The sequence below is a fragment of the Cajanus cajan genome, chromosome 7, assembly GCF_000230855.2.
Source record: "Cajanus cajan strain Asha chromosome 7, NIPB_CcT2T_4, whole genome shotgun sequence".
NCBI lineage: Eukaryota > Viridiplantae > Streptophyta > Magnoliopsida > Fabales > Fabaceae > Cajanus > Cajanus cajan.
In genome coordinates, this window is record NC_138523.1 from 52,201,469 (window position 1) to 52,219,534 (window position 18,066).

Genomic DNA, 18,066 nt, shown 5'->3' on the forward strand with positions numbered 1-18,066 from the left:
TATGGTGATATAACACTTGTGATAAAAAAAAAATATAATTAATCGTAAATAATGAAATAGAAGTAGTGTTGCAACTACTAACTGTCAGTGTTATTAATTATTTTTGTCAATATCTTAAAGCTTTAGTATATTTTTTTGTCAATTCTCTAATATTCTAATTATGTAAAAAAATCATTATTCTCGAGAAGTGATTGTTACTCTTTTTTTATGTGATGTTTAGAGTTTGATACGTACTTTGAGTAAACGAAAATAGGAAAGTTTTACTAGGCCAAAATAGTCTTTTTTTATAATCAATATCCTCTTTAATTCTAGCAAGTGATGACACGTACAATGTTTGAAAAAGATAATTAATCAAGTTCATGTGCTTGAAAGGTTACATGGAAATAGTTTGGTATTTATTGTTTGTCCAAATTTCAAGTTATCCTTTTTCTTCACGCAATCCTATTTGCATGAATGTAAGTTTTTGTTTGCCAAGCTTCAAGTTTCTTCCTGCCTACAACTCTCACGTGCTTTCTGATTTTTCATTTAATTATGTCCGGTTCGAATTCTAAACAACGTGTGTATATATTGATCGAGTTAATTAATTTCCTAAACTGGTTTTCTTCGCATACTGCATCATATACACATTTTGACGAACATGTTCTTTAACTCGCACCATGCCCCTTGCCACAAGGCACTTTATTTTATAATTTCTTTAATATCACATTTTGACATTTCATTTTCTTTACAGATGTTAAGGAACGTAGAGATACCTCAAAAAAACATAAACTTCCATACCATATAACACTGAGGACAAAATCCTGTGTTGATTTCATCAATCAAGTTCAGTTACTTGCAAACCAACCTTCCATTAATTATAACCATGACAAATTTTCAGAAGTCCTCCTTGAACCTTGCAATAAACTAAAATATATATTTCCATTATTGATTTGACAATCATTTCAAGGGACACCTGAGCTCAAAAACCTTATGCTTAGTTACTTTGAGATTAGTGTAGAGGCTTCACACATTTGCAGTCATCTTCTCAAAAGCATCAACCAAGTCCATTCTAATTATCAATTCATATTTAAAGAGTACTTGACATCGAGGATGGTGACTCATTTGGAAACTTTTGAACTAATCACCTTTAAGGTTAACTCATTCACCAACTTAAATAACCCTTTTTCAATCCTTAGAAACCATGACTTCAAGCTCATCAATGATAAGCCCTCATCAATATTAAACCATATAAAGTCAATGAGAAAAAAGGTGGAAAGAAAATTTAAGCTTATAACAACACTTTATGGGGCCAACAATTGCCACCTTCCCATTTAATCATCTTATTAGGAGGAGGCTTTTGGTACTCGGAAGAAAGTGAAAGGGAAGGATTTTTTTTTTTTAAAAGACAATGAAATAATTTGTGAGATTATTTGGTAAAAGAGAAAATAAAAGGAATATATATATTAAGTTTTTGTTTGGAAGAATTTATAAATAACTTTTTTTTATCTTATGTTATAAGTATTATATATAAAATATTTTATAAGTAGTTCATTGAACTTATTTTATAAATAATTTATAAAATATTTATTGGGGAATATCAAAGTTCAAATCATGATGTCACACTCACGTAAGTATTTTTTTTTCACTGAAAATTAATTTTATATTTTTTCATTATTTCCTCCAAAAGTTTTTTTTTCTCTTCTTTTCCAATTCTTAATTATTATTTATAAATCAATATAATTAATTTTTAATTTTTTAAATTTATGACTCTTAATTTTTAATTACAATTATATATACATATATATATATATATAACTGATTTCTCATATTTTATTACTAATTTTATTTTTATAAACTAAAATTAGGTAAATGGTGGTTATGATTTTTATCATTTTTAATATTATTGTAATATATAATTTCATTTTTTAAAATTATTTAATCACTTTTACAATTTTATTTTACTTTTAATCAAAATTTAATTTATAATTTTTTTATTTTTTTTAAATGGGACAAAATTTTATAAATACTTTTTTGAGGGGGACATTTTATAAATACTTAAATAATGATATATTCAAATACTTTAAAATTATATAAGTATTTATTAACATATATATTCAAATACATAAATTATTAAATTTTAAGTACTTATAATATAAGTTCATCTTACATAAGAATTTATTATATAATATGATAAAACACGTATAATAACCAATGTAAATTGAGAAAGTAAAGATTTTTTTAAAAAAATTGAATTGAGTCTTGTATATAAATAAGATAAACATTAAAAGAGTATTCCCTTGAATAAATTTACTTGACCTAAACTTTTTTAGCTTAAAATACCTTTAACTAATGTAAAAAAAAGTATATGATAAAAAAAATCTTTAACTATGTGTTTGGAACCAGAGAAAAAGAGAGAAAAGTTTAAAAATTGAATTAAGAAAGAAAAATTAAATTTTGTTTGCTGAATTAAACTTTTTTTTTTTATTTCGATTTTTTTCTTAACCAAATAAAAGAAAATGCACTATTAAATGTATTTTTTCTTTATTTTATTTTTTTACATATGATAATTAAGATTTTTAAAATAACTTGTTATCATAAATCACTCGTATTTGTCTAATTTTTAGTTTAATGATTGTTAAATTTGTCTTAAAAAATATAAAAGATCAATATAGTATTTTGAAATTCGAATTTTATATGTTAAGTTAATACTTGTTCAAAGTATAAATTTAATTATTAATTATTAATTTCAAGACATTGTATATTACAGAAGTCATATGTTACGAATATATTAGTGTTACCACAGTGACAATGTTCATAAAAAAACACAAAACTCTTTCTGGGCAGTTCTTTTTTATGATTATTATTGAAGACTCATTGTCCCTTGATGGCATTGTCCTCTTTGGTTACAATACAACAATAAAAATGGTAAAAAAATAATAATAATAAAATAAAAGAATGAAGGAAATTGTGTCCACAGCAACAACCTTTTGGAACCCATTCATGCAACGGTGGCACTATTCTACCGAAACGAGGCCATAAGAGTAATTTTGGCGCGAGGACATAAACAATTGTCTGTCATTTCTGTAATCATATAGCGTCAAATATTAGGCATATTTTATTAAATGTAAAATTATTTTAAGAAAAGCTTTTTATAAATTCTGTCCTTTTAACATAATACATAGTATTTGTATCTTATGTTATAAAGTATAAACAGAGAGTGAGCCGACATAGACCAAGTTAAACCGGTGTGACCGTAGACAGAGCAACCGGCCGTTTGACAGGTCTTGACTTAATCCTTCCCTAACGTTGGAGATATATTCTCAGTAAAAAAAATAAAAAATAAAAAATAAAAAAACTCTCGTGCTTGCAAGAATTGATCATTGATCTATGGACCGTGGTTAATCAATTAAAATTCTCAAAGTATATTAAATTAATTTTGAGTTATTAGTATTTCCGTAACCAAGGTTGCATTGCAGTTGGCAGTTGCTGGTCTTTGCTTTCTGTGTTTTGGGTTTTTATTTGGAACGTGAAGTGCAGCGGGAAACACGAACTGCGTTGGAAAAAGGGTTTGAACTTTAGGTTTACCAAACGTTCTTTGTGCGTGCGTGCTTGGATGACTGGTGGGTCTCTGTGCCAACTATTTTTTGGTTACAAAAGTTTTGGACTATTAAATTTTTACTTTGGTCGTTGAAGGCCCACTTACCACGTTTATGGCCACCTGTGCTTCCTAGGAGCCGTTTCGCTTCTTCTGGACTCTTGAGAATTCAGATGATTGGGGCTTTGATGGATTGAGCAACACTGGTTGTGGGTATGGGCAGTGATAATGGGATTCAGACTGTCTCCAAACAAGTGCTAGAACAAGGTTTTGATTGCCACCAGAAGAAGGATCTCAAGCAAATGGACATCAAGTCTCAAGCTGAGAGATTTGATGGAGCTTCTTCTGAAGATTGCGATAACTCATTGCAAGTTGCTTCTTCTTCGTCAAGACGAGGTTTGTGTTATGCTCGTTGGTTCTGTTAAATAGGCGTTGCTTTAGTTCTGTTCTGTTGTGTTAACAATAATTAAGGTGCCTTCGGTGTGTTAAGTACGTCATTGAGTTCTGTTGTTATCTGATGAATGCTTTGTTGTTTTTGTCTTTTTTTTTTTTTTTTTTTCCCACTTATTGAGCTTGTGGGGTGGGGTTTATTTTGCTTTGGGGCACGCACGAAGAGAAACAAAGGTCGAAAAATTGGGGATGAATGCCGAGATTTGGAGATAAAGAAATTTTGCTTTATTCTCTTCTGCAAAAGCCTTTTTATGATTGTCATTGTTTATTTGAGTCTAAATTACTTGCCTTCAGCGTAAGGCCTTGTCCAGATTGGCACTTTCATATTTATGAAATTTCTAGTTTCAATTGTCTTTTAGTTACAATAAGTAATTAGTTTTAGTTGGTTAATTAGATAGTTAGAGAGGGTGGAAGCAGAGGGGTAAAAAGGAGTGGTAGGCATTTTGTTTTGTATCAATTGAAAACTGAGCAATAGCTTTGTTTTCAGTCTTTTGTTTTCTATTCTGGGCTTTTAACAGATTCACAAATTTAAATCTAAAAACTGAATTCCATTGAAATTAGTTTCAACCTCAATAACCTTATTTCCTTTTAAATGTAATTGTGTGTTCACCTCCTCTCCTAATTTGGTCAAGTGCTATTTGTCTTGTCCTCATGGACTACAATTTCTAACTTGCTTCTGTTTAAAGATTAATTTTATATGTTTTGTATGTCCAATTCTGTTCATGAAGGTTTGGAACATTGCATCACAGCCCCTGTTGGAACTGAGAGAAACCCACTTATAGTTGATGACGAGATTATGTTTCCTAGATCCATGACAGAAAAGAGGGGATTCCCTAGGCAGGATACAATATTGGACAGGCTGTCTGAGCAAGTGAAGGTATTGCAAGTATTACTATATCCGGATGATCTTAAATTTCTGACGTTTGTTTTTTGTATTTTTATTCTAGTTGGAGTAAGTTTCAGCCAAAAAGCTGATATTAATATTTGTTTGACTGTTCTGTTCAATCTTGTTTGAAAGATGCAAATCTGAACAGTGCTATTTGTTCTTTTGTGTATTGGACATATCTTCTGGTTCTTGATACGTGGTTATTTGAAAAATGTGCTTTGCAGCTTTTTTTCTTGAAATTGTTGTCTATTTTTGCGATTTATGCGTCAGAGTTTCAGAATTATTTGCATGTTCACAACTCTTTCTTGTTTTTCTACTCAGCAACTGATTACTAACCTAGTGAGGATACAAAACGATGGGACTGTTGAAGTTGATCTAGAAAGGAGTGCATCTGTTGCTCCAGAATTGTTCGAGCTCCAATCTTTTGCAGAGTTAACAGTGAGTGAAAGTCTTAGTTCAGAATCAAAAAAATGTGTTCCACGGTTACAAATTGTCATACTTGTGGTTGGAACTAGAGGCGACGTACAACCTTTTCTGGCCATTGCAAAGAGACTTCAGGCATGTTTGGATAATTCATTTTGATGCACGAGAATTGCATTGATCATTGTTATTTTTGTTATTTTTTTATTTCATATCTTATGATATAGAACTCCCTAATATCTTGACATCTTGTGGTTTACTTTAATATGAGGCCTAAATGAGAATTTGACATTACTTTTCATGGAAATCACATCATATATAGATTTCCTTTAATGTGCTTTGTTCTGAAAAGGTCTTATACTGCTTGTAATGTATTATCTTGATAATTTGTCATATTGGAATTTCTGATAACTTACCATTGAAGTTCTTAATAAGATATACTTTTTGGGAAGTGGTTGTTCTGGTTTCCTGTAGTTTTTGTTGATTTTAAGTTTAAAATCCCTAGGTTTTTCCTAATTATCGGATTGTTGTTACATGATTTGCACCACTGATCTATTTGAAAGGATGCAAAATCTTGATTTTTAACATCTATTAATGTATTGTAAATCCCAGCAGTCAGTTTTGTTGAACTCATACATTCTTGCTTTCATGGATGAACTAATATTTACTTGCAGGAGTATGGTCATCATGTTAGGCTGGCAACTCATGCTAATTTCAAAACATTTGTAAAGTCTGCTGGTGTAGATTTCTATCCTCTGGGTGGTGATCCTCGTGTATTGGCAGGATGTAAGTGGTTCCTTTTTATTGCTTTCATTAATATCGCAAAGATTCACATTTTCAGTTGTACTTTGTGCTTAACCTGACTATTTATATTGGTTCACCTATTAAAAATGGTATTTAGATTAGAAAACCTGCTGGAATGCACTGATATTGCATGGTGCTCATACACTTTTCAAGTAGCAGTGTAGAAAATCTTGCTTTTATACCTCAAGTTCTTGATGTATCATGAATTTTCTAAATTTCTGAGTATTGATAAGTCTCAACAATGTAAAATAGATACTTTTAACATATCTATAACCATCCCTGATTCCTCTACTGCAGATCAAGCTAAAACTTGAACAATGAATGTGATCTTTCAAGCTTTGGCCCTGTTCTCCTCTTGTCTCAGTCTCCCTTATTTTTGTTTTGAAACCAATGTTTAAAATCCTGGATAGCGCCACTTAGCAGCCAACCCCAAAAATGTTGTTGTAGCAAGATAATGTATAGATGGATAACTGCTATTTTGAATTTTTTTTATGTAGTTTATATAATAAAACATAAATTGTCAAAAAGAAAAATTACTCAAAATTAATGACATTCATAATAAACAATAAAAATTCATAGTTGTTCTTAAAAAAAATATCCAAGTAAATACCAACAAAAGTCAAATACAAGTCTCCTAGATAGGCATCATCAATATTCAATCATCATCTTCTAAATCTAAGTTTTCTTTATCACTATTGTTGCTACATCTATAGATTTCATTTTTGGAAATTAAAATCCCAAAAATAGTCCTCCAAAAAAGCTCTAATGCTTATGTTCAGAGGGATTTTTAGAATCAACACATAGTGCTGCTATAGTGTCTGCTACAGCCGCTATTCAACCCATGATTTGGTCCGCTATGGCCACAACACTAAACCGCTCCACGATGGCAGCCCTTGTAGCCAGGGGCAGCTCCACCACTATAGCATGCTATTTAAAACCCTGTTTGAAACATGCTGAAACGATATTGTATTATTGTGTTAATCATATTCCGATGTTGCTCCTATTCATTATACATGCACATTCATTATACATGCACAAACTGATACACTAAATAAGTTATTTAAAAAATAGATATGGCAAGGAATAAAGGTTTGATCCCTTCTGGACCGGCTGAAGTATCTACCCAAAGAAAGCAGCTGAGGGCCATCATTGATTCCCTTCTTCCGGCATGCACAGCACCTGATATGGAAACTGGTGTTCCTTTCAGAGCTCAAGCTATTATTGCCAATCCTCCTGCTTATGGTGAGTGGTTAGGATTTGAGATTAGTGTATAGTGTATTTCATCATTTCAAATATTTCTTATGTTTGATTTTTAAGGTTTAATTATCCATAGTTCTTTTATTGCAACTTGATTGTCATATGACACGTGACTTGCATGTATGACATTTGATGATTCCATAGTTAGTTTTGAGACTACACTGTTTATCTGTAGAGTAGAACTTAGTTCTTCCACCTGGATGACAGTTAAAACAATATTCATGGTCTTCATATAGTAATGTCGTATTACGAGACCTATTCAAATGGTTCTCCCTGATGTTTGAGTCAGACTTGGCTATCTGGTATTGATAGGATGAAGTGCATCGGCATTTTGCACTTGAACATGCAATTAACTTTCAGTGCTCATAAACATTTGGGTTGGGCTTATCTCCCTTCTAAGGTGCATAAACTGGAGTAGAATTGTAGAAATAAAGAAAGAATTAAGATATTTCAGTTTTTTCTTCTCTTTTCAAATGCCCGTTACTTGTATAGTGTTAACTGTTAACCATGGACTGGAAAAAGGGAAAAAAAAAAAGAACATTAGGACCACCAGATTAACTACCGACATTGAAGTATGAAATTCAAGGGCTTTCACATTTAAAGGCTGAACAATAATGAATTTGTTTTTTAGAATCTGTTCACCAAAATGTTATTTAATTCAGTAATTATTTTAAGAAAAAGAGTTTTTCATTTTAGCAGAATATTTTTTGTTTGTTTATCACTGTTATTTGCAAATTCACCTGGACATGCATATGTTTATTTTTAGAATAAAATAGATAGAATTATATTTTTTTATGCTTGCAGGACATGTACATATTGCTGAGGCCCTTGGGGTACCCCTCCACATCTTCTTCACAATGCCATGGACGTGAGTTTAAATTGTTATAAAAGTTGTATCACTTTTTATATGTTAGGAAGATAAAGTATTATTCTTGAATTGATTTCATAGTTCATACGGTGTGCAAATGTTTTAAACTTTTAATTAAGAACAGTTACAACTGTGTTTTCAAATATTCAGATAAATGCAACATTTTCTTTTATCATCTCTTCTTAGTGCTTTCTTTAAATATTTCAGGTCCCTTAAAATTGCTTTTTTTTAATACACAGGCCAACATATGAGTTCCCCCACCCTTTGGCACGTGTTCCTCAAAGTGCTGGTTATTGGGTATGTCCTTTGCTGACCCTATTTATATAACCTGATTTTGATAATTTTATGAATCTTTGCTGACTACCTTACCTACATGCCTGTTTCAATATTTCCGTGCCATCTCCAGCTGTCCTATATAATTGTAGATCTATTGATATGGTGGGGAATGCGAGGAATTATTAATGACTTCAGGAAAACAACATTGAAGCTTGCTCCTATTGCATACTTCAGTATGTACCGTGGATCAATATCTCATTTACCGACTAGCTATATGTGGAGTCCTCATGTTGTTCCGAAACCAAGTGGTATGGACAAGGATTAAATCGTTAGATATATCATCTAATGGTCTCATCATACTTTTTTTTGTTTAAATGAACAATCATTTTAAATCATTGAAGTAGCAAATAAATTCATTAGCTGTTACTGTCTAAAACTGAATGCACAGTTACTGTTGTCTTGGATTGTGAACATATAAAGTTATCAGTTGAAATTTAATCATTGAATGAATTTATAAAGGAAGACTTTTATAATTGCTTTGGATTAAATCAGATTGCAATCAAATTTTATCCAAGTTTAAGCTTTAAAGAGACTTCATATGAATCTTGTATGGAGTACAGTGAACTTTTATGTGTTGATAATATTATTATTTGTAAATTATAGAGATATAAAGTCATTGATCCCACTTAACATCTCAAGTTTTTACAAGAAATAATCCATTAATCTTTGAGAGTAAATGGTATCCATCTTACATGTTTGGTAGACATGTTTTGCTTAGGGTGTCAAATTTGTTTCTAGAACTAATGACCTTTTACATATTTGCAGACTGGGGCCCTTTAGTTGATGTTGTTGGTTATTGTTTCCTGAGCCTTGCATCAAAGTATCAACCTCGGGAAGGCTTTGTCCATTGGATTAAAAAAGGACCACCACCTTTATATTTTGGGTTTGGGAGCATGGTATGGTAATTATACTTGAACTACAAGTCAAATTTTATGAACTGTCTCTGATAATCAGCTTTTTTCTTTCTTTGTTTTTTTTCCTGTAAATTTAACCTTTCTATTAGGATTCTACTTCCTCTTATAGTCTTCTCTTAATATTATGATTGTATATGTCATATTGATCGGTATAAATGCTTTACAGTTATCATAGAATTATTGCAATGACATAAGTTGAAAAAAAAGAAATTGTATATTAATTGTGTATTTTGTATATTCTCTAATATCCCTATTTATAGAGTAAATGACTATGTTTAAATAAGGAAATAACAATAATAAAGAAATAGGGAAACAAAATAATGAGGAAATAGGGAAACCAATATCTATAGCTATTTAGAAATATTCTAAATCTTCTAAATATTTGTGATATTTACAAAGCTCCCCCTCAAGTTAATATTAATCATTCCCAACTTGCCAATAAAATCTTGGAATCTAGCATTAGGAAGTCCCTTTGTGAAGACATTTGCTACTTGAACTCTTGTAGGTATATGAGCTATAACTATAAGGCCACCATCCAACTGCTCTTTGATGAAGAGTCTATCAATCGCTATGTGTTTTGTTCTATCATGTTGAACTAGATTACGAGCAATGCTGATAGCCAAATTGTTATCACAAAACAACTTCATTGGACCCTGGTAGGTCATCAAGAATAATTTTCATCCATAATCCTTCACATATGTCATGTGCCATAGCTCAAAACTCAGCTTTTGCACTAGATCTAACAACTACATTCTGCTTTTTGCATCTCCATGTTACTAGATTCCCACCAAGAAACATGCAATAACCAAAAGTAGATCTTCTATATGTGACAAACCTTGCATAGTCAGCATCAGTGTATATCTCCATGGACAATGGACCTTCTTTTTTTAAATAATAATCCCTAGACTTGCCTTGAGATATTGGAGAATCCTCTCAATTGTCTAAAGGTCGCTCTCACGAGGGTCATGCATAAATTGGCCGACCACACTAACCACATAGGCAATATCAGGCCTAGTGTGTGATAGATATATCAACTTCCCTGGTATTGAGATGTCTCTACTGGTGAACTTTCTTCACCTTCAATCTTGTGATTTTGCTCAATGGGCACCCCTATGGTCTTGCACCCATGTTTTCTTGTCTCTTTCAAATATTTCCTTTGAAAAATAAAGATTCCTTTTCTGGAGTATGCGACCTCTATTCCATGGAAATACTTGAGTTTTCCCAACTCCTTCATTTCAAAACGAGTTACCAATTTTTCTTTTAGAATTCGTTTCTCTACCTCATCATCCCCTGTAATAATCATATCATCTACATATGTTACGAGAAGGGTGAGTTTTCCATTAGGAGAATATTTTATGAATAAAGTATGATCACTTTCACTTTGTTTGTATCCCAAGGATTTCATGGCTTGAGTAAATCTTCCAAACCATGCTCAAGAAGATTGTTTGAGGCCATACAAAGCCTTTTTCAACTTAGACACTTTTTTCCACCATGAGATTCAAATCCTAGGAGAATCTCCATGTAGACTTCCTCCTCTAGATTTTCATGTAGGAAGACATTCATAACATCAAATTGTTCTAGATCTCAACCAAAGTGGGTGGCTAGAGAGATAATGATTCTTACTATATTCATTTTTGCTTCAGGAGCAAATGTCTCCTCATAGTCAATGCCAAAGGTCTATGTGAACCCCTTGGCCACCAATCATGCCTTGTATCGATCTAATGTTCCATCGGATTTACACTTCACTATGTATATCCATCTGCACCCTACAACTTTCTTGTTTTTAGGTATATCAACAATCTCTAAAGTTGAGTTTCTCTCTAATGCCTTCGTCTCCTCATTCATGGCTCTAACCCAATTTCATCTATTAGAGCTTCTTGGACTAACACAGGTGTTTTAATTGCATCAATGGCTACAATAAAGTTTCAATGTTGAACAGAGAGATGGTCGGTACAAACAAATTGAGAAATAGGATACTTGACACATGATCTCTTCCTTTTCATCAAGGTAATAGGCATATAATCTATAACTTTCTCATCATCATTATCATCCTTAGGGACATTTACCTCTGGTTTTGACAATTTAACTTGCTACGGGAGTAGAGTGGGTTTCTTTCACCTTTCATATTTCTTAACAAAGAATTGATATTCTTCTTTTGCATCATTGTGATCTTCCTTTGTTTCTTCTGCATCATTGATTAATATCTTGGACATCCTACAAGGAAGGAAGAGGTAATGATCCAAAGACAGACTCAACTTCTAGAATACTCTCTGCCTAAAGTTGAGGGCTAACAAAGAAAGGTACGATTTCATGAAATGTGACATCCTTTGTAACAAAAAAACGAATATTGGATCTAACTTGTCACAATGAGGATTGTGAGAATGAACAAATGCAACATACCCAAACACACGACATGAGAGACTTAATAGTAGGGGAGAAGAAGAGAAAAGTGACGTGTTCAATTGAACTAATACCCTATAAGACATGAGTGGGTAACCTGTTAATGAGATAAGTGGCAGTTAGGACAACTTCTCCCTCACAGACAACAGACATTTGAAAGAGTAGAGTTCTGACAACCTCAAGTAGGCGGCGATTGTTTCTTTGTACTACCCCATTTTGTTGGGGAGTATTAACACATGTAATTCATGGATAATAGCTTGCTTTATAACAAACTTAGAAAATTCAAGATTAACATATTCAATTCCATTGTCTGACCGGATTCTTTTGATAGACTTGCCAAATTGATTTTTGACAAGACAAAAAGAAATTGACAAATATTTGGCAAACCTCATATTTGTGTTTCATAAGGTATGTCCATGTTAGATGGGTGCAATCACGATGAATGTTGCAAACCATCTGACCCCAAAAACAGATTCAACAACAGGTCTCTATACATCAGAATGGACAGGATCAAAAGGAGAAACACTTTTATTATTACTAGGTAAAAAGGATGCATGATGGTGCTTAGAAACTTGACAAATATCACAATTAAAAGACTCGACAAACTCTTTTGTAAACAAATGTGAAAATAGATATTTAAGTAAACCAAATGGAGGATGTCTGAGATGCTTGTGATGAAGCCGAATTTGTGAAGTAGCCCAGGTGTTTGAGGTTGCTTGGTGACTGGAAGACATCTCATTTTTTTTTATTACTATCATCTAATTTATGTTACAAAAAATACAACCCACCTTACTCTTTAGCAATTAAAATTGTTTTTTCCCGAGATAAGGTCCTGAAAGACACAATGAGAATGGAAAAAATTTATGGAGCAATTTAAATCTCAAGTAAGCCGATGTTTAGAAATGAGATTATTAGCTCATTTAGGGACATAGAGAACATTGTGCAATGATAAAGATAATTGAAGTTGGATGTTACCAGATCCAACAATAGAAACATGATCTCCATTAGCAACTGTAATAAGTTGTTTATCATAGGCTTACGTGTATGTTGTAAAGTGTGTAAGGAATGGGGTCATGTGGTTTGTTGCTCCAGAATCAAGAACCCATATGCTTTGGGAAATAGAACCAGAAATATTAAAGGAACTCTTTCCCTTCATAGTCAAGACACAAGAATTGGATGACTTTATCATGGAATCAAGGAGGGTTTTGAAATGATTTACTTCCTCTTTAATGAAGTTAAAATATCCCGATGAATAGTGCTACATGAGCAATGCGCGGTGAATAGTGATGCGCGAATAGTTTTTTTTTTTGTTTATGTTTAACGGGCAAAGGAAAGTTGCACCTCCTGACCCAACAACCAGTGGTGCCATAGGCAATTATAGTGACAAACAATATGTTGGTATCAAGCAGTAAAAAATACATTCGTATTGAGCAACAGAAACAAAACTCCCAAGATCAAAAACTCGTATACCAAGTTAATAAAAAAGAAACTGTGTATTTTGTACATTCTCTAATATTATAGAGTAAAGGACTATGCTTAAATAAGGAAATAGCAATAATAAAGAAATAGGAAAACAAAATAATAAGGAAATAGGGAAATCAATATCTAAATATATTTAGAGATATTCTAGATCTTTTAAATATCTATGATATTTGCAACAACATATTTTCATTAATAACTGTTTCAGCAATACTCGTAACATTAACTCATGAAATTCTCTAAAAATCATGTTTTACTTGTCAGCCTCTTGAAGATCCTACAAGAACAACAGATGTTATATTGGAGGCACTAAAAGATACTGAACAACGGGGAATTATTGACCGGGGTTGGGGAAATCTAGGGAATTGTAAGTATTTTATTCCAATTTTGTTTTGTACCCATTTGATTCCTTTTTCCCCAAATACTAATTGCTGTAGGAAGTTAAAATTAATTTTTGGTTTGATGTTTTGTTATTTGTTAGTATGTTAGGGTCGGTGAATGAGTGAAATGAGTTGTGTTGTTTATTACCAAGTTTGACTTTATGACCTCATGCAAAGCGTTCAAACCCCTAACCACTAACTGCCTCCTATTGGTTTTGTGTTTTGTTAATCTTAGATCCAATTAGTTTTTATGAATTTGCATACAAGAATATGCTTGAGAAGTTTACATTTTTTAGTTACATAAATGCTTTTCTTGTTCTGCTATGTCACACTCTTTTATTCTTTGAAGCTGGAAAGTTTTCTTCTGATGGATTTTTTTATGACAACATATGTTATTCTACAAACTGAAGATCTTTTTCCTCATTTAGAAGGGTATAAAAAACTTAGTAATATGAAATACTACCTTTGTTCCTATATATAAGAAAACAAATACTTAATTAATCAAGACCAATGAAAATAGTTAAATTAGTTCGTTGTAATTAATAATATTATAATTTAAAATTTTATTACCCATAAAATAAAAAGGTGTAAGTAGTAGTTATACTTAATAACAATACTCAAAAATCAGAATATTTTTTTCTACCAATAAGCATGAATCATAGTGTTAGTTATCCAATAATTGCATTCATTTTCATGGTAGATGACTCAATAATAGACACATAATAAGTCAAGGATATAAAAGAAAATTACCAATTAATACATTTAAAAGTAGTAGTAAGTTTCTTATAATTAGGACCAAAACAAGACTCGCATTTGTTTCTTATATATAGGAATAGAGGTAGTATTATAAAATTGTTCTCATTCGTGCTGAAGGAAATTTTCTGAAATTGTTTAATCTCATGCTCTTATCCTCATACTCCATTAAGTGATTCAAAAAGTATTTTTTAAACCGTCAAAAGATATCCCCCTTCCTTTTTCTTTTTATTCCTTTATTCTGTTTCTGGTTTACTTTCAACAAGAATATTCACTTTTTTTTTGTTTTGGCTAGATTATTGTTGAGGAATTGATCAATTTTTTCCAAAGAAAAATCCTGGAAAAACCAAAGACCAAGATTCCAAGATTCCAAAATAGAATTTATGGGATTGTTTGATGGAAAACAAGAGTTATGCATATTTCACTCATGTCCTGGTTGTGGAATACATAATTTTGCTTTCCAGGAGCTAAAGGACGAATGAACTGTAAAGATCTCCATATGGATGTTCTTCCTAAGATATAATTGAACAATTTATAACGAGGATGAGCATAAATGAACACCTAATGTTTACATCACCCTGCCAATTGGCAAGTGACCTCGAGATTGAATATTTCAGTTTATTTTCATATGCTTTAATAATGTCGACCCACTTAAATATGTTTCTATATGTCTGTGACAGAGTATTTAATTTAAGACATGCCTGCAAAATTTTCTTTAATATCATCAATTTTTTGGCTATTAATAACTTATTCAGTGAGAACTTTCTGTTGAAATTTCTGCATTTTGATGACCTTAAACTTTGAAGAATAGATAAACTTTTTCTCGTGACATGTCTTCTGATATGCTTTGAGAAAATTATATATTTTGTTCAATGCATTTTAGGTAATTGACATTAGTTTGATTTGCCTTTTGTTTTCCATTATGTAGTGGCAGAACTTCCTGACAATGTTTTCCTTCTAGAGGAATGCCCTCACGATTGGCTGTTTCCTCAATGTTCCGCTGTGGTGAGTTTGAATTTATGTTTTCTTGTGGGTTTATTTGGCAAAGAAAGAAAATGCTTTGGAGTGGTTTACTCTATTTCTAGTTTAAGTCTTTTTACTTTGGTTCTTAATTTCACGATCAAATTTTAAATGTGAAAAGTTCTTCCTAGAAAAAACTAAGAGAAATAGGGGCAAAGGGGTTGGTGTAGAAATTGGAATATCCACTCAGACGTGGGCTTGAAATAACGGGAAGATATTTTGGCACAAAATTGCAGGTGCATCATGGTGGAGCTGGAACCACGGCTACAGGATTAAAAGCTGGGGTAATTAATGTTCAGCTGTATCTTCTAAGATATTTATCTTTTACATAATCCAAGGATTCGTTTGAATGTCTCGGAATTTGAATGACATGATTCTGATGCTTTTAAAAAAAATTTAATATGAATACCGTAACCTGCAGTGTCCGACAACCATAGTTCCATTCTTTGGAGATCAGTTCTTTTGGGGAGATAGAATATATCAGAAAGAGTTGGGACCAGCCCCAATACCAATAGCTCAGCTCAGTGTTGAGAATTTATCAAATGCCATAAGATTTATGCTCCAGCCAGAGGTGCATTTAAATTCTATTCATCCCTCATTTTAGATGTCCTGTTCCTACCATCCTCTTTTATACTTCCAAAGAACAAGGATATTAAAAAATAAAAATCCTGGCCCAATTTTTTGTTCCTCCTGTCTATTTTATAAATATAATGTAATAATGCAAGCAAAGTCATGGGTCATGGTTTATAGCAATAATATTGATAATTAGTGAATTATAAATATTCAGGTGAAATCTCGAGCAATGGAAATTGCTAAGTTGGTTGAGAATGAAGATGGTGTTGCCGCTGCGGTTGATGCATTCCATCGCCATCTACCTGATGAACTGCCACTGCCAATTCCATCTCCGGTGGAGGAGGATCACTTGAATCCTTTGCAGTGGTTTTTTCTCCAACTTGGAAAGTTCTGTTGTGCACCTTGTGGTGGTGTGTAGGTTTTCTATATTAATTTCTTTTGTATTTTCTTTGATTCATTTTAGAATTACATTTTCTAGGAGCTCTCCATTTTTTCAGAATGATTTCTTAGTGTTTTGCTTAGTTATTTCATTCATTCTGTCAACTCTCTATTGTGAGGGCTTGACTGATAGTTCATATTCACGTATATTGTATATTTGATCCCCCACAGAGGTATATAGGTTGTGTCATTAGTGGTAGATATTCAGAATATGAAGAGCTGGTAACCTCATTCATGTAGCGGCTGCTCCAAATTGGTTGTCTCTGTATGTTTTGAAATTTGATTGTTGATAATAATATCATGAAAAAGAATTGCGTATATTACATTCTGTATTTTCTCCCGTTAATTTATCTGGGGCTTGGAAAAGGTGGGAGATATTTTTTGTTGTATACATGTTAAGTCACATTACTTTACAGATAAAAATAAAAATAAATTGACGATTGTGTAAAGCTAGTTAGATCACAAATTATTTATTTTTATAATAATTATCTTGAAATATGTCGATGATGATTTTTTTATTGGTTGGAAGTATAAGTTTTTATATACATCAATAATGCATGGCAATAAAACTCTTTTTTTTTAGTAACTCTATTATTAGTATGAAATATCTACAAGTTTCATCTACTAATGTTTGTTAAAGAACTTGATTTAGCGGAGTTTTATTTTCTAATAGTGTTTTTCATATATAAGATTTGAATAAAAACATTATATGAAGTCTAGTACTATTTAGAAGCTTGTTGGAAAAAGAAAAAAAAAATAAAAAATAGAAGCTTGTTGGTCCATAAAACTTGTATTTTAATTACTTATAGATAAATTTTTAATTATTTTAAATTCTTGTAATTTTTTATAGATAAATTATTTTAATTACATCTTTTAATTTCAATAATTATGTGTATTAAAAAATTTAATTAAGTTTGAAATAAAATAATATGCACTTAAATAAGCATCATATTTCATTATGCTGGTTAGAAAAATAGTTAAAGTATAGTTAAAATATTTGAAATAAAATAAAATAAACCTGCCATTTATCATTATTTATTTTTTAAAGTGTAATATTAATTAATAAAATAAATTTATTACTAGTGCTATTTAATTAATGAACATGAATCAAGGATCAATTTTTAAAAGAAATTTATTATATGTTTAAAAAAAATACTTCCGAATATTTTTTATTATAAAATAATAATAAATTAAATATATTTTATCACTTAAAAATAAAATAAAACAAAATGGGGAGAGATCAAATTACTAATTATTACATTGTTTAGTAACTTTATATAAAAAGTAAATTTTTTCAATTTAATTGTTAAATTATAACTTTATATTATATTTAATGTTTATATCAATTTTTGTTAAAATTGGAGTACAATAAGAATGTAATCAAATGATTTATATTTTAGTATTTTTTGAAAAATATATATTTTTTCAATTTTTATTTGTGAATGTGTTAAATAATTTTGTATAAATATAAAATCTTGTATATATAATTTAGGTAAAAGAAAATTTTAATTTAA

General features: G+C 31.2%; 1 protein-coding gene across 1 annotated transcript; it reads left to right on the forward strand.

Moving 5' to 3' along the window:
- Window positions 1–3,164: 3,164 nt before the first annotated feature.
- On the forward strand, window positions 3,165–16,875 carry LOC109812531 (sterol 3-beta-glucosyltransferase UGT80B1). The gene is made up of 16 exons (XM_020376518.3): window positions 3,165–3,260; window positions 3,456–3,599; window positions 3,711–3,970; window positions 4,753–4,901; window positions 5,232–5,468; window positions 6,005–6,116; window positions 7,206–7,376; window positions 8,196–8,259; window positions 8,499–8,556; window positions 8,666–8,843; window positions 9,361–9,491; window positions 13,653–13,755; window positions 15,450–15,526; window positions 15,778–15,825; window positions 15,963–16,112; window positions 16,329–16,875. The coding sequence occupies exons 3-16, from the start codon at window positions 3,790–3,792 to the stop codon at window positions 16,530–16,532; spliced, it is 1,863 nt and encodes a 620-aa protein (XP_020232107.2). The 5' UTR covers window positions 3,165–3,260; window positions 3,456–3,599; window positions 3,711–3,789; the 3' UTR covers window positions 16,533–16,875.
- The last annotated feature ends 1,191 nt before the right edge of the window (window positions 16,876–18,066 follow it).

Excerpts from the sequence above, each read along its gene's own strand:
- LOC109812531 (XM_020376518.3), top strand. The coding sequence starts at position 3,790 with ATGGGCAGTGATAATGGGATTCAGACTGTCTCCAAACAAGTGCTAGAA. Across the intron at positions 8,557-8,665 it reads CTCAAAGTGCTGGTTATTGG|CTGTCCTATATAATTGTAGA; the intron begins GTATGTCCTTTG and ends TGCCATCTCCAG. Across the intron at positions 9,492-13,652 it reads ATTTTGGGTTTGGGAGCATG|CCTCTTGAAGATCCTACAAG; the intron begins GTATGGTAATTA and ends TTTACTTGTCAG.